We start from the raw sequence: 24967 nt of genomic DNA, 5'->3' as shown, positions 1-24967 counted from the left end.
TCAGTAGGGAAGGATCGATGCTTAAGGGAGTGACCGGGAAGGATAATGTGTTGTTTTCCTCTCTGAACTCAGAGAAGCGTTTCCCAAACGATGTTTGCATTGCGATGATTGCAGAATGTAAATACTCCGAAATTATCATGTCGTGACCTTGTTTGAACTCTCTCAAATTGGGGAAGTGAGACAAAGTGCCTTTCTGTAAATCTCTGGCAAGCACTGTCAACTTGCGCTCGAATGCCAAAACATCCTCCAACATGTGCAGGGCTGTACGTCCTTACCCCTGAAGAGCTGTGTTCAGCGTGTTCAGGTGCGCTGTCATGTCTACCATGAAGTGTAGCTTTTCCAGCCACTCTGGCTGTTCCAGCTCAGGAAAGGTGAGCCCTTTGCTGCCCAGGAAAGTTTTCACTTCTTCCAGACACGCGACAAAGCGTTTCAGCACCTTCCGTCTGGACAGCCAGCGATAAAAACACGTTGTAGCGGTGTCAGTAAACTGCAGTCAAAGATAGCTTTATTCGAACTAAACAGCCTTGCTTTTAAGCCTCTCTCAACCCAGCCCCCATGGACGCAGATGCTGCAAAAGACGCGTACTCACAAACCCCCGTAGGCTATCTCCCTTAGCCGGAATGCTGGCTAATTGTGAGCCGTTTCGGATGTCGCCACACTTAGATTGTACAAGATCACCATAATCTTCAAATTTAGAATTACATTTCAAAAGCTAACAAACTAACATAAAATACATTTTAATTAAATACTGACCAATTATTTCCCAAAGCCACAGGGAGCCGCAGCACAGAGGTGAAAGAGCCACAAATGGCTCGGGAGCCGCAGGTTGCCGACCCCCGCCCTAGCCCAATCACAGGACAATCAACAATGACCAGTTCACCTACTTAGCGTCCTTGGACTGTGGGAGGAAACCCACGTGACCACAGGGAGAACTCTTTACAGGCAACAGCAGGAATTGAACCCAGTTTTGTGTACTGTAAAGTGTTGTGCTAACCACGCTACGCAAACGTGCTGCCCCAATCTAAATCTAAGTCTCTCAGCGATCTAAAAATCGCTGTCAGGGCCCCACCAATCTGTACCTTTAATCTGCCCCACCCACCCCATAGCAACTGTGTATACGCTTCAGGCCCCAAGGATTCATTCACCCTGAAGTTCACTCAGACACCTAATACTTCATTTTCAATAGTGACTTAAAACATTGAATAGCTTGGCATACGAATAGAATCTTTGGACAACAATGTTCTGCCAAACTAATTAAATTGGTAATTCACTTCCTGAATCCCTTCCTCTCTGCCTAGGCAATGTCCAAATCCCTTCATTCTCTGCTCATTCATTTGCCTATCACCTACATCATACTGTTTTAGGAGGGGGAGATTTTCAAAAAGGCATCATGTTCCTAGAAGAAGTGCAGAGCTAAAGCAGGAGATCTCAGAATGGAAAAGGTTGGGTCCTGGTGAGGGAAGTGGTGAGGCTGAGGATAAGGATAAACTGGGGAATTTCAGAGGTGTGCTCCTCAGATGCGTGCAAATTATTTGCGCAATCTGATGCAAGAACACGAAGAAATGCTTGCCATTGATCGTGGCCAAATGTATAAGGCAACCAACAGTGAGGGACTGCTCCAAATCAACTCGACAGTGGTGTGTGGTGTCACATCTGTGTGCCTTCAGTACAATTCCAATGCTTCTTCACCAAATCTTACTGAGGCCTTGTTGTACACATGACTAGCATTTAAGTTTGTTCAGGAACCAAGGCCATTTATTGTCAGCCAGCATCACTTCTCACTGCTCTTAAAGAGCTACGCATGAATTGGAGCAGAATTGAGAATTGGTGAAAGTCCAACAGTGAATGGACTACCACTTTGGTACTCAAAGCAGCTAAGACAATGCCATGGTATAGGAACTACTGAGTCACCCTGAACAGAGCCATTGACAGTGAGCAATATATTGTATGATGCCCCCCTGGAGACTTAGTAAAACACTGGAAATAAGGAATTTAGCAGACAGTGTTTGAGATGATCAACCAATCAAGAAGCAGCTGTGGAAAGAGAATTACCATTTCATCAGAATTAATAAACTTTGAGTTCATTGTTGGTTCAATGAATAATGGAGGAGGGTAGGGTCAGAGTTGCAGGAATGTAACATTGATGAGGTTGTAATGTATTCTTAACAGAAGAGTGGGCAATGGCTTGTCATTCTGTAACCCACAGGTCAGATCGAAAGTCTGCCACGTTGAGTTGAGCGTCGAGTTACTCTAATCTCATTTGTGGCAGGGTCTAGCACGTGACACTAAAGGAAAGGCTGAAGCATTTACAAGCATGGTCAGCCAGAACTGCCAGGTGGGGAGTCCCTCTCAGATTCCTCCTAAGATCCCAGGCTTATACACAAGCCAGTCTTCAGCCAGTTTGAGGAAATCTGCAAATGCTGGAAATTCAAGCAACACACACAAAATGCTGGTGGAACACAGCAGGCCAGGCAGCATCTATCGGAAGAAGCACTGTCGACGTTTCGGGCCGAGACCCTTCGTCAGGACTAACTGAAAGGAAAGATAGTAAGAGATTTGAAAGTAGAAGGGGGAAAGGGAACTGCGAAATGATAGAAGACCAGAGGGGGTGGGGTGAAGCTATCTTTCCTTTCAGTTAGTCCTGACGAAGGGTCTCGGCCCGAAACGTCGACAGTGCTTCTTCCGATAGATGCTGCCTGGCCTGCTGCGTTCCACCAGCATTTTGTGTGTGTTGCTTCAGCCAATTTAGTGATAGGCTGAGAGCATTGTTATAGCAAATGCCATGAGATAATATAACATCCCATTTTGGGATTGCAACTCCAATGAAGCCAATCCAAGACAGTTCGAACATTGGCAGCTCCGCAGCTATGTGGGGCATTATCCTAATACATCTTGTTTATAAGGTACAGGATACCACCCAGCCATCTCCTGTCCTCAGTAAAGTGACAGAAACTATTACTGACAGTGCTATCAAGCAACACTCATGTTCCCTTTAAATATTTCACCTTTCATTGTTAACCCATGACGTCTAGTTTTTGTCTCACCCAACCTCAATAAAACAAGCCTGCTTCTATTTACTCTGTGTATGTCCCTCATAATTTTGTATACCTTTATCAAAACTCCCCTCATTCTCCTGCCCTCTAGGGAATGAAGTCCTAACTTGTTAACTTGTCTTCACCTATAACTCAGGTCCTCAAGTCCCAGCAACCTGGTTGTAAATTTTCTCTGTACTTTTTCAGTTTTATTGACACCATTCCTGTAGGTAGGTGACCAGGACTGCACACAGCTTCTCGTAACATATCAACCCCGGTCCTCAATCCTCTGATTTGTGAATGTCAACAAGCTCCTTTTATAACCCTGTGATGCCACGTTTAAGGAATTATGAGTCTGTAATCCCAGATCCCTCTGTTCTGCTGCACTCTCGGTGCCCTAACGCTAGTTGTGAAAGACCTGCCCTGGCTTGGCCATCCAAAGTTCAACACTTTGCATATTGGACAGAACACAGTGCAACAATTTGTGCAGCCAGATTGTGTATTGGCACTATCATATCTACAGGATTGATTCCTTTAACTTGTGTAGTATTCACAAAACATAACATTCATCGCTGCGCAACAGAAGCCCATAGCCATTTCATATGGTTACATTTTCATTGCTTCACAAGCTTCATAAACCTGTAATACTTACTGTGCGTCGTTCTGGCCTCTGCTATGAAAGGAATACAAAGACCAGGTGAGTTATACTTATGAGGACAAATTAAATGGATCTCTGGTCTCTTCTGAAAAAGCCTTGACTTTAATGGTGGGAGGAGCAGAAGGACCTGCTGGTTATCTATAAATGCACTCAGTGGCCACTTTACTAGCTACAGGAGTGGAGCCCAGAGTGGTCTTCTGTAGCTTATCCACTTCAGGGTTTGACGTTTTGTGCATTTAGGGATGCTCTTTTGCATGTCGCATGGTTATTTGACCTCCTGTCAGCTTGAACCAGTCTGGCCATTCTCCTCTGACCTCTCTCATCAACAAGGTGGTTTTGCCCTCACAACTGCCACTCACTGGATGTTCTTTTTTTGTTTTTCACACTATTCTCTGTAAGATCCAGAGACTGTTGTGTGTGAAAATCCCAGGAGATCAGTGGTTTCTGAGGTACTCAAACCACTCCATCGGCGCCAACAATGAAAGTCCCACTTGGAAATCCCATTTCTTTCCCGTTCAGATGTTTGGTCTGAACAACAACTGAACCTCTTATCCATGTCTGCAGGCTTTTGCAAATGATTGATTAGATATTTCCATTAATGAGCAAGTATAAATATAAAAGTGACCATTGTGTGTAAGTGAAAAGGTTAAGTGGGGTATATTTTGAGAGGAAGTTTAAGGAAGTTACTAAATGTAATTGAGTATTACCCAGAGAGTAGTTAGAACATTGTACTCAATGCCACAAGTATTTGAAGCAGATATCACTGATAGAATTTAAGGGAAGGTTGATAAAGCACTTGATGGGTTACACATAGAAGGTCAGAAGGAAGTCTATGTGGTCATTAAATGTCAACAAAGCAGAATGAAGTCTGAATATTTGTACTTGTCCTGTGGTCAGTGTCCTGTTGCTGGCTGTCTGTTTGCTTCCTGCAGGATCTCTCTGAATTGTATAGTGTTGGCAGCATCATTTCTAACTTTCATGTTTTATTGCCCAGCAGAGTGACCCCCCAGTGGCAGCTGACGAGAGGCCCCAGCGGAACACCCTGAGCAGCACATGTGCAATTTGCAGCAAGCACGTTCACTTGGTGCAACGATACTTGGTGGATGGAAAACTTTACCATCGCAACTGCTTTAGGTAATGGGAAAGGACAGGAAACGTTCCAGTAACAGTAGTGCTTTTTGAGCATGTCTGCTTCCTGTAGTGAAATTGGCCGCAATACCAATCCATTGTTAACGGTGTTTACAGATCATAAAGCTCACTGACACGTTACTGGAATAGAGCGATGTTGGCACAGCCGTGCTTGCCACCGCTTATAGAAGGAGGTGGCATTTCTCCTTGAACCACTCCAGTCTACGAGCCGATGTCATTGCCACAAAGTAGGCACATGAACTCCTAGGATTCCAATCTAGCAACAATAGGGGATGGTGATATGTCACCTGGTCAGGATGGCATTGTGATTTGGAGCTGGTATTGCTTAATTGTTCCCCTCTTGGTGAATGTGGTGCTATTGGGAATCTCTGAAGAGTTGTATTATGTCCTTTAAATTGTAGACCACAAGATATAGGAGCAAAATTAGGCTATTTGGCCCATCAAGTCTGCTCTGCCATTTCATCATGGCTGATTCATTTTCTCTTTCAGCCCCAATTTCCTACCTTCTCTCCCTATCCCTTCATGCCCTGACTAATTAAGAATCTATTTAATTCAATTCAATTTTTATTCAATTCAACATGAATACAGCCAAACGAGACAGAGTTACTCCAGGGTCAAGGTGCAAAACACAGTACCAACAGTCACACACGGCACAATGCACACATAGCACATATAAGATAGCAAGCTCATAAAAATATCAGTAAGATACAGCCATGCAATGAAGTCCAGACTTGAACCATGAATGGCGCAGCAATCGGCAGTCGACCACAATAGAGCTTGTCTTTTGCTGAGGGAACATGGTGGGGGTGGGGGAGGGGGAGGGGGAGGGGCGGAGGACAGCACCGGCTCCAGCGCATCTCTCCTGGCGGCTGTAAACACACGACACCACAGCTTGAGGCCTAATCCTTGCACGTATAAGATAGCAAACAAATATAGGATATTGGTAAAATACAACCAAACTAAATATCAACCTCTGCCTTAAATATACCCAGTGCCACAGTCGCCTATGGCAACAACTTCCACAGATTCACCACTCGCTGGCTGAAGAAATTCTTCCTCATCTCTGTTCTAAAATGATGCCCCTTTATTCTGAGGCTGTATCCTCTGGTCTTAGACTCCCACACCCTAGGAGGCATCGCACCAGTAGGAAGGGTGAGAGTGGTACTTGAAGTCCAGCAGTAACACTAGCCAATCTGCTGTGTTGTGTTTAGCATGGAGCTGCAGGAACATCAACTACACTTGCATCTGTGTGTCCTACATAACTGATTCCTGACTTGACTCCTGAGCATTGACCCGTTTTGAGAGGTCACCTGATGAGCCACCTGTTTGAGAGCATGCAGCTTCTGATTGCTGTTGTGACTGGCGTTAATCTAGCTGGTCCAGTTAAAGTTCTGATTTTCGGGGGGAAAAATACCGCTATATAGGTATTCATATATTGTGGCTCTTTTTTTTCTTGTTGAATCATAACTTTGCCAACAATGTTATCCAGGTCATGCTATAGATTATTATCAGTGAAATTGCAATGTGGGATGAATTGTAAGCTTACCTTCTGAAACGCCTGAAAATTGTAGAGTTGTGGACAGTGAGGAAGGTACAGCAGGAAAATATGGCAGAAACTTTTCAGATGGAGTTTAAGCTGGACATCTGTGAGTGTTACACTTTGGGGAGGCCACTGTAAAGGGAACGTGCACAGAAGATGGCAAAACCTTTAGGAACATCAATGTACAGAGGGGTCTCGGGGTACAAGTCAGTAGCCAACATTCCCAGTAAAAAAAATTTTTTACAGCTACATGGACCAATCAATGCTCTAAGCAGGAAATTTTTCCATGGCCTGAAAACTACATGGCACTCTCTCTCTTTTTTTGTAATATGCACATCAGACAAACTCAAGCCTCAACTCACAACACAAGTAAATAACATCAGCCTGTCAGAACACCTGACAAGCACAATTGCAAAAGTAGTATGTTTTGACTGGACGGTCTTAGCATTCAGCAAACTGGCAGCTTATTAACAATAAACTACCGACTTCCATTCTGTTTTTATTGTTACAATTTGTAACAATGTTGTAACTTGAAACAATGACAACATAAATACATTGAAGCTTTAAAATGTTTCAAAGTAAAGAATGTGGTATGTTTATTATTTAGAAAATTTATGGGGTATATTCATTAAAGCAATTAATTACAAGGTATTTAACAATTATATTAACATGATTTCAAGATTATATTAACAATATATAAAAGAAATTTTCAGCTAAACGACAACAAAGGCAAGATGTGCAGCACCATTTTGGTTACTGCTCAGCCGTGCACCCGCACAGCTTAGAGGGAACAGTGTCCATAGCTCACTGGAAGTGACAGCATAAGTAGATCAGGTGGTAAAGGACACATACAGCATACTTGCCTTCATTGATCAGGGCATTGAGCTTAAGTGCGCAAGTCACGTACAGCTGTATAAAAGTTTGATTAAAAGATATAGGAGCAGAATTAGGCCATTTGGCCCAAAGCATCTCCTCCGCCATTTCATCGTGGCTGATCTGATTTTCTTCTCATTCCCAGTCTCCTGCCTTCTCCCCGTAATCCCTCCATGCCCTGACCAATCAAGAGTCTGTCAACCTGTGTCTTAAATATACGTAAAGACTTGGCCTCCACAGCTTCCTGTGGCAAAGAATTCCACAGATTCACCACTCTCTGGCTAAAGAAATTCCTCCTGATCTCCTCTCTAAAAGGGCATCCCTCTATTCTGAGGCTGTCTTAGACTCTTCCACCATAGGAAACATCCTCTCCACATCCACTCTATCAAGGCCTTTCACAGTTCGATAGGTTTCAGTGAGGTCATCCCTTATCTAAATCAGTTGCTCTTCAATCCTGGAGTCATTTTCATGAACCATGGTACGGCACATTTGGAGCAGCGTGTGCAGGAATGATCACCTTAATACAGGGAGGATCTGGGAACTCTGAAGGGGGTGCAGAGGGGTTCACCAGGATGTTGTCTGGATTAGAGAGTATCAGCTATGAGGAGAGGTTGCACAAGCTGCATTGTCTTCTCTAAAACAGCAGAAGCCAAAGTGCAATCTGATAGAAGTGTATAAATTTATGAAAGGCATAGAAAACATTCGCTAGGGTGGAGTCGTCAGGTACTAGAGGGATTAGCTTTATGGTGAGAGGGGAGAGTTTAAAGGAGATAAGTAAGTTTTTTTTACACTGTAGCTGGGGCAAGTGGTGAAAGCAACTGCTGTAGATGTCACCATCTCTGAGGTTCTATCCTAGTCCAACATATTGATGCAATCACAATTAAGGCATGCCAGTGGCTGTATTTTATTAGCGGGCTGAGGAGATTTGGTATGTCGCCAAAGACTAGCAAATTTTCTGCAGATGTGTGTGGAGGCCATTCTGACTGGTTGCATCACTGCCTCGTTCGGAAAGTTCAACGCACAGGATCCAAATAAAAAAAATCTGCAGAGGGTTGTGGATTCAGACAGCTCCATCATGGGCCACAGCCTCCCAACCACTGAGGACATCTTCAGTAGGCAATGCCTCAAGAAGGCAGCATCCATCATTAATGACCTTCACCACCCAGGACATGCCATCCTCTCATTACTACCATCAGGGATGAGGTATGGAGCCTGAAGACACACACTCAACATTTCAGAAGTAGCTTTTTTCCCTCCATCATCATATTTCTGAATGGTCCATGAACTCTACCTCACTATTTTGCCCTCCTTTCACACTATTTATTTATTTGTTTGTTATATCTTATTGTAATCTATAGTAAATTTTTGTATCTTGCACCGTACTTCCACTGCAAAACAAATTTAACGACATACACACGTGATAATAAACTGGGTTCTTATTTGGATAACAAGATTTAAGAGGCACTTAGATACACGAGGTTGTGTATAGGAGGATGAGATTAGTTTAAGTTGGCATGGTCAATAAAGACATTGTGGGCCGAAGGCTCGTTGCTGTGCTGTACTGTTCCATGTCCTCTGTTGAATGGCTGGCTGGCTGAGATTGCATCACTGCAGCAGGATCCTCGTGCTGTGATGACTGGCCAAACAACGCACTTTCTTTGATTGTGTCACGTGAATCCAACACTGGACGAGTTGTCCTTTTGACCCACTCCACCAACCTGCTTGGTCTCAGCTTCGGACTGAGACCCAGACTCTACCATGTGTGTCCATAATGAGATCAAGCAACCCCATTCTATCTCCTGATGCAGGATGAGAAAATGTGACCAAGTCTCAATCAGGTTATACTAACATTGATTTGGCCATTTTTCAAACAGTCTGAGGTGAAAACCTTCTACCTTTGATGCTTAGCTAAAGAAAAAATCAGGATTAATAGCTTGGGAATATTGGACACAAAGTTAACTCATCGGGGTGATTGATAAGTTTGTGGCCTAAGGTAGAAAGAGGTGCGTTATTAACTTCAAACTTTCTGCCTAATCACTCTGAGTTGAACTGCATGTGCCTCTAACGAGAGCTGTATAACTCATCTCCTTCTACCTTAGGCCACAAACTTATCAATCACCCCTGCTGTGGACACTTTCTGGAGATCCAAGATCCGTGTGCTCCATGACCACTGGACTAAGTGGGTAAATGTAGGAAGAGACTGCTGAAAAATAAATGTGCTAGGTTTTCTAACATTGACTCCTTCTACCTTGGGCCACGAACATCAGTCACCCTCATACCATCAAAAACTACTGTTTGTTCCAACAGTCTGACATCCCTCGGGCTCTCTCACTCTAGCTAACAAGGGAGAGAGAGCTATCTACTGCAAGAGGGGAGACCAACTGTCACTATTTCTATGTTACAGTCTGTAGCGCCACTTTTATTTCGAGTTCCCCGGACTCAATAGTCTCACCATCGAGAGAGAGAGCATGACCCCTGAGTACAGCCTCCCGACAGCTCCACTCGCCATCCCGATGTTCCAGCTCCCCACTACCGTTCAGTACGTGAGACTGGCGAGAAATCGGGTCCACAGAGCCACTCTAGGCCACACCCCGAAGGCCCCCGTCTTCCAGGCCGCTTCTGTAGACGTTGAAACCATGGCTGATTGGCAAGCACCAAGAATGGGAACGTGCCGTTTGAGTGCAGCTGTAGATCACGGACTCCTCCGACAGGACCCCAGCCAGCTTGAAAAGGAAAATAGGGACATCAGAAGAAGAATTTAAACTGTTCCGCCGATGGGCTGGGGAAGTTGCCCTCTGGCACCAACTTCAGCTCTGCCCACAGTTTCCTCAGCTTAAACAGTTCCTTCTGCCATTCTGGGACTGCTGTTAACTTTACTGACACGTGATTTTAGTGGGGTAAGGTTCGAACTGCAATCAGATTCATTGATTTTGGAATAATTGTTTCTTTTCCAGAGTTATGTAATGTCCTACTTGCTCACCCTCGATCTGCCATGTTGATTTGATTATTTCTGTCCTGTTTCTCTTCAGGTGTAAAGAATGTTCTAGCACTTTGCTCCCTGGAGCCTACAAACCAGGTGCACATTCAGGAACTTTCGTATGCACACACCATCGAGGACGGGTCACTGGGCAGCCGCAGCGACCCGCGTCCGGTCCGAGCCTGCCGTCGTACCATGGATCTCTGCCAACTACAGTTTCACCAGCTAGCCCACGGACACCGCATCATTCTCAGGTGCCGACAGAAGCATCCGAAGGCTATGGTCCCAGCCAGATGAAAAGAGCGGAGCTAAATGCGGAGGAAAGTGGTGAGAAATCATGCAGTCCAGGGAGTGGCCTTTCACCCTCAGTGCCTTCTGAGCACTATCATCCCACTGCTGACAAAATCCCAAAACTTTCCAGCAGCACAGACTTAAAGGAAACATCAAAGCCTGGTGTGGAGTCTCAAACGCCAGAGGCAACACAGAGGTCAGCGGACCATTCTGTTTGTAAAGATCAAACTGAGAATGGTATCAGTAAGCAGCCTGACCTGCTTGTTTCCCCGAATGAGCAGCGACTGGCAGTAGTGATGGAGACGGATGTCGCTGCCGAGAGCACCAACAGTTCAGAGCCTCCCGCCGGATGCAACGACGGAACCCCAGATTCAAGCCACACAGAAGCGAGCAAAGAGACTGCTGAAAAGCAGCTGAAAACTCTTCCTGTCCCCATTCCAAGGAAAACCGTTGACTCTGCAACGTCGCCCGTGGCAACACCACGCCCCGTACCTCGGCCGCGGGTCAGCTTTGGCGGTGGAACGAGTGAAACCTCAGTCCAGAGATCGGAGACGGGTGAACTTGCAAATGGTACATAATGCTCCTGTATTAATGGCCAGATCTGTTATTGCAGCACTGTTAGCATGGGCTTCGTGCACCTTGGAGTGAGGTAAAGAAAGGATAGCAGGCTGAAAATTGAGTGATGGCTGTACACAAGCTCAGCAAAAGTGGCTTTGCAGGGGAGTTACAGTTAAAGTTGGGAGTGTTTAGGGGCTGGTTGAAAGAAGTCACCATTGCTAATGTTGTGAAGCAAACATAAGGCACTGTAGTTAGATTTAATGTGGTGAGACTAATAAATTTAATACATGCCAAGCCAGAGTGAGGGTGAAGGGTAAATATCATGTCTGAAAGCCATCTAGGAGCTGAGGATGAAGGGGCAAACCTCCTCTCCTCCTTGCTCCATCAGTTTCTCAATTGCCTTCCATCTCCACCGCCCCCTCACCTTCCCTCCCCTAGCTGGTGCAAACAGTCCATCATCTCTCACTCTTCCTCAGCTCACCAATCACCTCAGGCTCCCGTCTCACCACTCCACTCTTCACTTTATGCTCACTGCCTCCGCTCTCTTCGTCAGTCCTGATACTGGGTTCGGTCCAAGGTGTTAACAGTTCCGCTCACTACCCCTACAAATGGTGCTTGACTCAGAGTTCCTCCAGTTGGTCCAGATTTTTGAGTCTGCAGTCCCTTGAGCCTCCAGCCTTTCACGCCAACCTGGAACAAGTTTTGCCCTTTATTGAACTTTTCACCATTGCTGAAAGCACTGAGACTAATCTCCCAAACAGTGCTGAAGCAAGCTGCTGCAGTCAAATCTGAAGAAAACAACTGGCAAGTGGCCATTCGGCCAAAAGGAAGTCCTCTAAATCTGGGGCTTGCTGACAGATGGCACCATGCCTGTCTCTGTGCTTTGTTGCTATACTTCAGAGAGCAGTCTCGTTAAAGCTTTTTCATATTACACTGCAAAAATTACCTTGTAGAGGAGTGGATCCCTATGCATTTTAATCAGAATTTTTAGCCTGCAGATCAGGAGGCAAAAGGAAAAGCAAATTTTTCTATAAAAAAAAATTCTTAATGACTTGATATGCTTACATTGCAGCCTGTGATGGGAGCCATAGTTCTACCTTTTGTCAAACCCTGTCAGTGTATTTCCAGAGTAGAATGTCATTGCCTGAGGCCCAGTTGTCTCGACAATGTTGCACCCAATTCCAGCGGACACAGACAGACAGTGAGATTGTTCCGTCTTATCGTTGAGTTAAGATGGCAGGCAGTGTTGGCTGCAGAAGAGTTGGTTCCTGATACACTAGATGATTTCCCAGCAAAGAAGCGGGACATCACGGCTGGATGGTCCTTGCTCTGGATACTGTTATCTCATAGCAACTGTTTTCCAGATGATCCTGGCAGTTTCAGAAAGTACTGGTTTGTTAAGATACAGTGAAAAGTTTGTGATGCCTGCAGCTTATACAGAGCAAATCATCATACAGTGCATAGAGCTAGAATAGATAAAACAATAGTTTTCCTATGCACAATGCACCACTGGTGTTTAGAGCAGAAATAAAAGGTCTTCATCTCTGGTGGTGTTCAGGGCTTCCTTCATCATATCAGTAGCTTCCTCTCAGTTTTCACTCCTGTCAGCCATGATTGAGACTTCATTGCTGTCTCTAGCAATTTTGTCTTACCACTCAGAGTTGTGAGCCCTGAGCTGAGCCCCTGAACCTGGAGGACAGGTGGACCTCTCTTAGTCTGGCCTCAACTGATTGCCCTGTTTGGCATGGGTGACCCTACCAAGAGCCAAAGCTTAAAGCCCTGGCTCCAGCCAACAAAGCTCTCCGGGTCACTGAGGCACACAAGCCTCCAAACTGTGGTCCTCTTGGAGGAAAACAATAGCAGAACAGAATTAGTATGAAATCTACTGAAAAAGTTCAGTGCAGGTAAATGAAAATAGGCAAGATCATAGAGAGGTCCTTTGTGAGACCAAGAGTCCGTATTATTGTACAAAAGCTCCTTTCAAGAGTTTGATAACAGTGGGATAGAAGCTGATTGAACCTGGTGGTACATGCTTTCAGACTTTTGAATCTGCTGCCTGATGGGAGAGGGGAGAAGGGAGAATGTGTGGGTGGGTGGGGTTTTTGATTGCGTTGGCTGCATTACTGTAGCAGTGAGAATTTTAGACTGAGTCCATAGGGGAGAGGCCAGTTCCTGTGATATGCTGAGTGTGTCCACAACACTGCGGTTTCTTGCAGTCAGCTGCCATACCGAGCCATTGTGAATCCAGACAGATACGGTGTGTCAATAAAAATTGGCATGAGCTGATGGAGACCTGCTGATTTCCTTTAGCCTCCTCAGGCTTCGCTGTGCTTTCTTGGCTGTGACATTGACTAGGACAGGTAATGTTCACGGCTAATATAGAAGAGTTGTTGAATTAATATACTAGTTATTAATAGCTAGGAATTGGTAATTTAACTAAATCATTAGCTATCTAGTGCATAGTTAGGAACTTAGTGGAATCTGTTAATGACTGAGCAATTAAATTAAAGCAAAGTGCTGAAAATTTGTTAGGGGCAAATATAACATTACATAGTTGAGCACTTTAGTCACTGAGTGGATAAGGGAATTCCTATAGGTATTATTTATCTGGATTTTTTTTAGAAATCATTCAGCAGGATTCCATAGAATGAACATAATATTGCACAAATTGGAAGCAGTCTATTGGCTTGGACAGGGAGTTGGTTAGAAGGTATTGGAGAACACGGCCCAGTTGACATGATGCAGTCCTGATGAACGGTCTTGGCCAGAAACAACTGTTTATTCCTCTCTATAGATGCTGCCTGACTTGCTGAGTTTCTCCAGTGTTTCATGTGTGTTTCTCAAGGTTTCCAGCATCTGCCAGATCTCTTATGTTAATGATGTAACTATCATTTTTTAAAGCGTTATTAAAGATTAATTCGGCTTTTTAGTATTTCTATAAGTTATATAGTTGCTCCAGTGGACCTTGCTGTTGATGCATTAGGTGCATGATAAGCACCATGAAAGGGGAAGGTGGACAGCAAATGGGGAAGCTATGGCAAGTGCTGTTTTTTGCAGGGGAAAGTGCAGATATCTGTGATGGATCAGTCTGCTTCCTACACGATAAAAGCTAGGAACTGTCCAGAAATCACTGAAAACTTAATGGACAGATACAAAATTAACTCTGAAAAATGTGTTTATTTCAAAAGGGGAGTTGTGTTGTAGTTGTACAGAATGTGGGTTAGACCACATCTTCAGCACTGAGCAGTCCTCGCCACTCTGTCAGCAAAGATACTTTAGTGTTATTAAAGGAACAGATAAGGAAACCTGTTTCAATTGTTTACCCCTTGCTTAATAATATTGGTCCCTGGCTTAAAAAAGCTGGGAACCTCAGGCTTGGAGGGTTAACAATCAGGGGTATTAGTCTGAAGATTAGAGTCAAGCCATTTAGGAGTGAAGTTAGAAAGTGCTTCTTCTACACAGCAATCAATACCCAGTTAATTTACTCTAAATTAGATATTAAGCTTGTATAAACCAAAGGATAATGGCTTTGTAATACAATCTGGTGCTTGGCTTATTATGTCATTCTAAGTGACAGAATAGACTTAGAAGGCAAATGACCATTTTCATTTTTATCTCTTGGGAGGCTGGCTTTCAGCCCAGTAGTACTTAATGTAATTGATATGCCTGAAAAACTTGTTGGAATTGATAGGATGGATGGTGAGAAATTATTTCCTTAGTGGGGGAAGAAGGCATAATATTAGAGCTAGTTTAATCAGGGGCACTGGTAGGTAATGGCAATTGGGCACTCATCAAAAAGTTGTTGCGGTTTGAGAACAATACCATATTTGAAAAAAATGAGATTGATTATTGCTTGTTAGCAGGCGTATCAAGGAGGGATGGGATACAATCAGCCTTTAGTTCCTTTACTACCTCAGGTTAATATCACAGCCGACTTTTTCCAAGGTAGTGTGTGAGGACAGAAGGACTAGACAGGGAATATCTTCACAGTTGAGAAGAATGAGATGAGACCTTTTTTAAACATACAGTTCTTAAAAGACTTTAAGACAGGCCAGATGCAGAGATGCTTTCCCCTGGCTGAGGAACCTAAGGAAATAAGGAACCTGAGTGAACAAATTTCACGACACACCTGCCATGATAATAAAGACGTACAAACAAGCTGGATGAACTCAGCAGGTCGGGCAGCATTTGTTGAAAGGAGCAGTCAATATTTCGGGTCAAAACCTTCCATCAGGACTAAAGGAGGGGGCAGGGGCCCTATAAAGAAGGTGGGGAGAGGGTGGAAAACCAATCAGGAAAACTAAAGAAGGAGGGGGCAAGGGCCCATTGGTTTTCCACCCTCCCCCCACCTTCTTTATAGGGCCCCTGCCCCCTCTCTCTTCAGTCCTGACGAAAGGTCTCGACCTGAAACGTTGACTGCTCCTTTCAACGGATGCTGCCCGACCTGCTGAGTTCATCCAACTTGTTTGTACATGTTGATTTGACCACAGCATCTGCAGCGTACTTGGTGTTTACTATGATAATAAACCTGGTTCTGATTTTGATGATTGAAGAATAAAGACTAGCCTGCTTAGAACTGAGTTGAGGAGATGAACCTTTGAATCTCTCTGCTCCAGGACAAGATGGAGGTTCAGACACTGAGTTAATTCAGAGTATTTCTGAGTATGACTTGAGTGCAGGAATTGAGCAGAAGCTGAGAGCTGCCTTGATAGGAGTGTAGAAGATAATAAGAGGTACAAGGTGTGATTGATAAGATCGTGGCCTAAGGTAGCAGGAGTCAATTTTAGAAAACCTAGCACATTTATTTTTCCTACATTTACAGACTTAGTCCAGCAGTCGTGGAGCATACAGATCCCTTCTTTCGAGAAGTCAGTGTCTTGGACTTCCAGAAGTGGTCCACATCAGGGGTGATTGATAAGTTTGTAAGGTAGAAGGAGATGAGCTAGATAGCTCTTGTTAAATGCATGTGCAGTTCAACTTTTTGAGTGATTATGCAGAAATGAAGTTAATAACATCTCCTTCCACCTTAGGCCACGAACTTATCAATCACCCCTCGTTTTTATCCAGTGGACAGCCAGAGACACTTTCCAAGGGCAGTAATGGATAATATAAGGGGGACTTAATTTTCATTGGCGGAAAGTACAGGGGGGATGTCAGAGGCCAAGTTTATTTTTTACACAGAGTGGTAGGTGTGTAGAAAGGCCTCCCGTCAGTGGTGGTAGAGGCAGATACATTAGGAACATTTAAGAAACTCTTAAGCCATGGATGACAGAAAAATGGAGGACTATGTAGGAGGGAAGGATTATTTTGATCTTAGAGTAGGTTATAAGGTTGGCCCAACATTCTGTGCCGAAGGGCCAGTTCTGTGTAGTGATAGTGCTGTAAACTGCTGCTGAGCTGAAAGACCAGCCATGATGAATGGTAGAGATGGAAGAGTCAGGTGATCTATTCCTGCTCCAAGTTGTGTTACTGCAGGTCAGTAATTCACTTCTGTAAACTGTGCTTACAAAGATTTTCTCACGCATCAAAGGCAGGGCATGCCAATGAAAACAAAGCACACCAGACTCAAGTCATAGTTCCTATAAGGAAGTGTTGGACAAAAACATTTAATCTGTAAACTGAGGTTTTTAAAACTGTAAGACAGTGACACAGGAAAATCATTTTTCACCTGAGACCAGATTAGAAATGGTAAGTTTGTTGTAAATCTGAATGGAATTCTGGGAAAATTTCACACCCCCCCCCCCCCCACCCCCAACAGGTCAGACAGCATCTATTGAAAGGAATAACCAGTTGACATTTTGGGCCGAGACTCCTCTTCAGGAGAGAAGCTGTCTGGAATGTGGCTGTATTAGACCAGATGGGCAGAAAGGCCTGATTTGGTTATGCTCATCTCATATTTTGTATTTATAAAATAAACATAATAGAAATTGCTTCAGGAATTGGTGGTTTGTGCTGGAATACAATGAAAATATACAACTTTTTCCAGTGAAACAGGTTAAACGATGTGTAAATGGTTTTCTGTGAGGTTTGAAGAGGGTAATTGAGGAAAGGTGGTTTGTGGTAATTGTCAAGTTACTATTGGATTGCAGTTTATTATCCACAGAATGAAGGAGGCTAGGAGGAATGATTCTGCATAACATCTTCCTTGTACGGCTATTAAAGAGACAACAAGAGTATTTAAATGGTACAGTATAGGAATCGTAAAGGATGAATACTAAAGGGTCCAGGTAAATGGTGTTCACCAATGTCATAGCTAGTGCAGCCACTGACCGAGTCCCGAAGGAGGGCCTCGGCCAGAAACATTGACTGTTTATTCATTTCTGTAGGTGCTGCCTGATCTCCTGAGTTCCTCCAGCATTTTGTTGCTTTGAACTTCCAGCTTCTGCAAAATGTCTCATGTTACTGTGTTCTGTGAGATATTTCAATGCAATGAAGGTTTATGCCTTGGACAGACATTGGTTTTCTACGTGGGTGGTGAAGTTTCTGCATCCAAGCTACTCAGTCGGTCGTGTGATCCTATCATTAATGAGCTGGTAACTTGTTTTATGGAATGAGGTTATGAACAGAGAGAAATATGTGACTGGAGGCAAGGCCTTATATGGAATGGAACTCAGAAAACACCTGACCTCTAACTAGAACAAAGTGCTTGAAACAGCCTCGGTAATCTTCCCTGGGCGGTTCAGCAATTCAAAACCAACAGGGATCTCAGAGACAGGGCCAGAGAAGTGAACAATCTGTCATCAGCACTCAGTTTTGTAGGACAGATTACTTTTCTCTGTGTGGCCAACTTAAAAATTTGTTCTGAAGGGAATCTTGGAAAATATTTATTTTAAAACACTTAGTATTATTAAACTTCAGAGAAGAAAATTATATTCTAACTACATTAAATCATTTTAAAATTGTAATTCTGTGACATCAGTTTACAATCTGAGGAGTTTCATTGGAATATTTGTAACATATAGTTGCTAAGATAATATAAACCCTGAAATAACCAATATACATATGACAGAGTTACGCATTAAAAGGGCCATTCAAACTTTATTTCCAGCATCTGCAGGTTCACTCGTGTGGCCATTCAAACTGTTTATTTAATGGTTGGTAAGGAGCAGGTTTTGAATCAAGATGTCAAGGAGAACTCCCCTACTCTTTGGAGCTGGAGTTGTGGGATCTCCATCTGAGGGAGTTAGACATGCAGCAATGCTTGTTCATATATTTAGGACAAGGTTCAACCTTGAGATACTGAGAAACCTGAAACTTAAAGTAGAAGATGCTAGAAATAGTCGAATCACTGTTTCTATAAAGTACAGGAACAGAATAACACCATTTATCCCATCAAGTCTGCTTCACTTTTGGGATGATGTTACTTCGTAATTTCTGTTGAAGGGTCACTGAGCGTTGCTTTGCTTTAACAGTGTCATGTAGGCTGCAGCTTAGTAGCATCCTTTACCTGTGAGTCGGGTAAGAACTTGCATGTGAGAGCAGGAGCAGACCACTCAGCCCTCAGGCCTGCCCTGCCACTCAATGTGATTGTGGCTGATCTACCCCGAGACCTCAACTCCTCTCTCCCCAATGCCCACGACCCCTGATATTTCAGAAACTAATCTGCCTCCATTTTAAATGTTTCTAATGAGCTATAGCATCCACGACACCTGGGACAGAGCTCCAGAGATTTGTCATTCTCTAAAGAAATTTCTATACACCTCTTTTAAATTAAACACCTTGAAACAGTGTCACCTTTTTTGTGTCACCACTGCAGTATTTGGGGAGTTGCGCACCACTGAAGGTAAGAAATAGAAGCAGGAGAAAGCCGTGAGAATCTTCTAGACTGCTCTGCTTTTCAAGGCAATTGTGGGTAATTCTCCATCTTGTCCTTTATCGCTTTTGAGCCTCAGATCTCTTGATTTTCTTGGTATCCAAAAATGTATTAGTCTCAGCTTTTAATGCAGTATATACTTAATTTGGAATACACAGAATTCCAAATATTTATAATCCTCTGGATGAAGTGGTTTCTCATCATCACCCTCAAATATTTCTCCTGAGATTGTGCCTTCCAGAATCCTGAACTGCAATCTTGTCTTTTGCCCTGTGAATCCCTCTCGGAATCTTGACCTTCCTTTTTTCCAAACTTAAGCTAGTGGAGGCCAGCTTCCCCTAATCTCTCCTCATGAGGGAAACACTACAATCCATGAATCAATATAGTAGAACTCCAGTGGATCCTTCATAGGTATGAAGACCAGAGCCACATTCAGATCTTACTTCAAAAGCCCTGAATACTTTGTTTCCCGATCCCTTTCCAACATACCTTTTCCTCAGTTCCTTATTTACATGTACCTTGTGAACATGTGAATAATTTGTTTCTCAGCATATAAATATTGTTATTCTTCAATTCATCTTGCCAAAGTGCATAACTCTATATTTTCCCACATTATACTGCTATGCCATATGTGTTTAAACTCGGATGTCTTTTCATCTAACCCGTCGGTATAACTTGTTGGATAGCAAGTGAGGGTGAGTTTGGGTGGGGTGGTTGGTGAGAATGTGGAGAGGATATAATTAGTTAGGGTAGGGTTAGTATGAAAATTGGTGCTTAATAGGCAACAGGGACGGTTTCCTTGCTATGTCTGTACAATTGTATTTCTGACTTGTGGTGGCTGGCATCCGTATGTCTCGAAGGACAATGGATGATGATCATCATCACAAGCCTGGGCGGAAAGTATAGGGATCCTGAGATGGCCAGTCGTCCAGCTCCCCCTCTCGGCCTCACCAGTGTAGTCCAAAGGAAAGCTTATGAAGCAATACGTTTGGCACCAGCTTGGCTGCAGGAGCTGCCGGGAGGATGTTCAATGGCTGCCGACAAGGCAGTGGGGTTATTTACCCATAACTGGAGATCTGGTTCATAAGCACCAGTGCGTGTCCACACACATATAGCCTGTGTGCTATATGTGCAGGGGCCAGACCTCCCCCCCGCCCTCTGTAGCTCAGCCTGAGTCCAAAAGGAGTTCGGTTTCCATGTGTCACCAGCGAGGAAGCAGAACGCGAGGCTTGCTGTTGGAGAGGCTGTGTATTTGGCAGCGAGAAACTTAAACAAGATCGCAAGCCGGCAGTGAAAGCTGAAAGTGAGAACAACAAGCACTACCCCCTGCACTACCACACTAGACGCAGCACAACCACCATTTGACAACTCTATAATTAACGTCCAATCTGATCTTTATCCCTTTATCATTTGTAGCTGATTCCTAAAACTCATTTCTGAACTTGATTTTCTTGACACCATTTAGACTTGTGTTCTGCTTTGCTTCCCTTCTCCTTCTGCTTCCCCTAAAGAGTTACTCTTTTGCAATGGAATATGCAGGCTTTGTTAATCTGTTAGGTAATCCTTTAATTTAATTTCCTAATCTATCTTTGTCAAACTGCCTTTGTAATTGGATTTATTTAGTCACGTTCTGATTGGACAGCGTTCTCAAACAGTGCGCAGGATTCTTTTTAAATTTGGTCATTTTCTTTACATGATTCCTACATCTAGATTGTAAACGAGCTTGCCTCATTACACAAGTTTAGGTCTAAGGTACTTGATCTGTTCCATGGTGTATTACTCAAATCTCTCCTTTCGTGATCCCCATGGGGCCCCTTGTATGTCTTAAAATAGTCTATTCAATCGTGCATAGTTATAAAAAGTTCTTAAAATAACATTGTTGTATTAAATAACTGTTATATTCAAGTCATGCCAGAATTTAGAAATACTTATTTTTAAATAGAACATAATCTCAAAATCTGTGTTTTCAACAAAACATTTGTTTGTAGTTATCATTCCTGGGTGTCTTGGGTCTTGGGTATTTCAGATCAGTGATGCTAACACGTGAAATAATACATAGAGTACTGTACTCCCCAATTAACTGACTGGCAAATGGTATACAATATAATTTACTTTAAGCAAGGTACTTATCACGTGGTAGCATGATGGCAAATGCAGTTCACATACTTTTACATATAAATCCTTAATTATTTAAACAAATGAGAATGCTTAATCAACAACATATTTACAAGATTGCTCAAATATTACTGAAATATTAAATACACAACCTGGGACAATCAGGAATATTTAATTAACCTTTGATCACCATGCTACTAGTCTCTGAAACATCTATAAGATTAAACCCATTTTTCATTGTTGGCGCTATCTTTAAGGTGACATACTTGTGAATCTTTAAGATGAAAAGCTTTGTGCTCCAAGGCAAGTGTAAAAGATCCCATAACTCAGTTTCAAAGAAGAGTGGTGGAATAATCCACAATCCTGGACAACATTAGTCTCTCTCGCTATATTTAAAACAGCAAGATTATTCTAGTCTCTGCTCGAAACATAGACTCTTTATTCCTCCAATAATGCTGCCTGACCTGCTAAGTTCCTCCAGCATTTTGTATGTATGTTGCCCTGGATTTCCAGCACCTGCAAAATGGCATATTTGATGTTATTTTACTAATGTTTGTGGAAACTTGTATTCTATTTCATCCATTTTATCAGTGGCTACACATAACAAGATCTTTAGTGACTGGAAATGATCAGAGATACATCTATTTTTTTGTATATTTTTGAAAGATTGGAACACATTATGACTACATCTGAGAGATTCAAGTACCTTGTTCCCCTAGAAAATTCACTGCTGACACCCATAAGAGACCTGATCACATTATATTGTGGATAATAGCAGTAAACTCTTTGGGAGACATTGATTTTACAGGAGTGATGCTGACCTGAGAGCTTCACTGGAGCAGGCGTATGCACAACCTGCACAAGGAGGCACTATTTAATGTTACACTGGTGAATATAAAGAGAAGCCTACAAGGGTTTTGTTGTATTTGTCATAGAAACAAGTGTCACTGACTCTCCTGTGGAAGGTTCAGCAGTGTTTTTGCTGTTTATTTAGGAGGCGTGACCGAGCAAACTACTCCAGTGCCGAAGCCCCGGGATCGGCCCCGGTCCCTGACAGAACGGTGCACTCCGGAGGCCAGGTACGTTGACCGGGGCCTTTATTTGTTTATTTAGAGACAGCATGGACTAGGCCCTTCCAGCCCTTCAAACCGCACCACCCAGCAACCACGATTTAACCCTAACCCAATCACAGGACAGTTTACAAAGACCAATTGGCCTACCTGCTACATCTTTGGACCGTGGGAGGAAACCAGAGCACCCAGAGAAAACCCACACATTCGGGGGGGGCGGGGAGGGAGGACGTACTGACTCCTCACAGGGGATGCGGAATTGAACTCCCTGTAATAGCGTCATGTCAACTGCTCCACTACCGTGGCGCTCTCGCACTCTTATGTGTTTATAAGGAAGCAGAGTTTTTGAAGTGAATGTGACTTTGGGACCCCCGGGTAGGGTGCTAAGTTCATGTGGCTGGGGTGAGCTAGTTCTGCAGTTCAGTGGGATTTCTGCAGGCTGTGGGAGCATGCGACTGGGATGGGAGTGGTGGTCTTGTGATGATGTTTGTACAATATATATAGCACCACCTATGCACAGGGTTTTACAGGATTCAATGTACCTGCTATCAGCAGGATTCCTGCAGGGGACAGGCATGTGTGGAAAGTTCAGGCTGTCTGAAACTGTCAGGGTGCCGACCCCAGGAGGATTTCTGCAGGATGACATTGGGATCCTGTTGTGGGTTATTGTGATGCCCCATCTGTTAAATAGACACTTGTAACACTTACCCAACAGGCTGGTATATGTCTAGGGGAAAAGGAGATCCAGCCACACACCAATCCCACCTCTCGTACACACAGGTGCTGTGAGAATCGAGTTTATGCCTTGCGCCCGCCCACAGTATCAAACCCACAACAAATACCGTTATGAAATACACTTTAAAGAGTTTACTAAAATTAAAAGAGTATTAAGCAATACAATATATATGCAAGGGAAAAAAACAAAAAGGCGCCAACTTATCAAAGTTTAGTGCACATCATTAGAGAAACATCGAACCATTCGACCCCTCGTCGCTTGCCTCCGACCTCCACGTCTTCGCACCTAGGACCACGCCCGGTGGTCTTCCGAGCAGTGCAGCGCACGTCCACCTTCCTCGACGTCTTCCTCCCGGCTCTCTCCCAAAAGCCCGCGAAAAACCCCTTTCCCAAGTTCCCAGCCTCACAAGACAAAATAACATTCCCCATTGGTTAACAAATGAATACAATTACCATATCAACAAGTATAAAGCAAAACAACTGAGAGAGACACACTTATCAGACAAAGAAGTATTCCTACTCTTAACAAACCAAAAAACCCATTTTGAGTAACATACACAGGACATTGTATACACTGCAATGCCTTCTTCAGTGACTTGATGCGTTCACTCACACCGTTCAGCGGTAGTGCTCATGATACGAGCAAGGGTCAGCTGCTTGCCCAGGGCTTCACCACTTTCTTTCTGGTTAAAAATGCTCCAGGTTCTACTTAGATAAGCAGCTACAATTTGATGCTCTAAGTCAAGACTATGTGTCAGTAGACTGTTGGACAAAGAATCATAGGAAAATTCATAGCATAGGAGGAGACCTTTGGGCCCAGCATGTCAGTGGTGGAGAAAGAGTTAGTTAAACTGGTACATTTTCTAGCACCGAGCCTGTGGTCCTTCTCTGCATCTACAAAACCAAGCATATCTTAAGTGTTACAGGGATTCTCCCTCTACCAACCCTCTTATGCTCCCTCTCTCACTAATCCTTCTGGCAATGACGTTGAATCTGTTTCCTAGTTTTTAGTTCCTCTGCTAAAGAAAACAGCCCTTTCCTATTTGCCCACACAAAATTACACATTCCAGATTAGCTCTCCTTCAGTTACCTCCGCTCCAAAGAAAACAGTCCTGGCTTATCTCAGCTTTTCCTTACAGTTGCACTTTTCCAGGCCTGTCAACGTTGTTATAAATCTCCTCTGCGCTCTTGTCAGTGAAATCACCTCTTCCCTGTAATGTGGTGATGGGAATTGTACTCAGCTTCTAACTTCTGTGTAGTAGCAGCGTAACCTCACTGTTCTGATGTCCTCCAGAGTGGTTCCAACGGCTGCCACAGCTCAACGAGATGACCTTCCTTTCCTGCAGCAAGCAAGTGAGAAGTTTGAAGCGTCAATCAAAAAATTAACACTTCAGTTTCTGTGTTGTGAGGCTCTACTACTACATATAATCCTGCACCTTAGGGTGGCCGTTCTGCAGCCTTGGCTCTGAATAACATCTGCCCTGGAACACTAGTACATTTCAGGCAGACCACTGCATCCATGGTTCTCCCACAGCAGCTGTTATCTGTCTCAGTGTGTCCCTGGCAATAGCCTGTTGAGCAGTGTTTAGTGTTTGGGATGTACCTCAACAAATACTACTTCATCACTTCCTCGACCTTCCACCGCAGATGAGCAACAGTCTCACTTCCCCAGCAGTGTAGGTAGTAATTCTGATCGTACTCAAGATCTGATCGAGGAAGCCTTCCTCACCACCAGCCACGCAGGTGTTAGTGCTTGTGTGAAAGCTTCGGTGATGACGCATCCCCTTTGAGAGTCTGCTTGGGAAACCGCCATTCTCAGTCATCCATCTCCTTCGCCTGCAGGCCACTGATGCCATTTCATGCCTGCAGTTGGCGCATGATCAAGAACGATGCTCTGGATCAGGGGTTCCCAATCTGGGGTCGACGGACCTCTCGGTTAATGGTAGGAGTCCATGGCATAAAGGAAGATGGGGACCCCCTGCTCTGGATGGTATTCTACGAGGACATCGAAGCCAGCATCCGCCATCTGCAATAACAGGGTCCCTGCACAGCTTGCTGCAGCCAACAGATTGAGAGCCGTGTTTGATACATTTTCCTCCTTTTCTGTCACATTATACATTGAAGCTTGCAAACACTCTTCATTTCTGAAGACTAGT

At 43.8% G+C, this 24967-nt stretch overlaps 1 protein-coding gene across 1 annotated transcript in view; it reads left to right on the top strand.

The window, feature by feature from the left end:
- The window catches only part of micall1a (MICAL-like 1a), a 97244-nt gene that overhangs the window by 47056 nt on the left and 25221 nt on the right, over window positions 1–24967 (top strand). The window contains exons 5-7 of the mRNA XM_059953838.1: window positions 4688–4824; window positions 10282–11090; window positions 22001–22085. Of these exons, the coding sequence (XP_059809821.1) occupies window positions 4688–4824; window positions 10282–11090; window positions 22001–22085 (1031 nt within the window). The remainder of the gene's footprint in view (window positions 1–4687; window positions 4825–10281; window positions 11091–22000; window positions 22086–24967) is intronic.

The sequence above is a fragment of the Hypanus sabinus genome, chromosome 29, assembly GCF_030144855.1.
Source record: "Hypanus sabinus isolate sHypSab1 chromosome 29, sHypSab1.hap1, whole genome shotgun sequence".
NCBI lineage: Eukaryota > Metazoa > Chordata > Chondrichthyes > Myliobatiformes > Dasyatidae > Hypanus > Hypanus sabinus.
The sequence above is the reverse complement of the archived record's forward strand: the minus strand, read 5'-3'. Positions and strand labels throughout refer to the sequence as shown.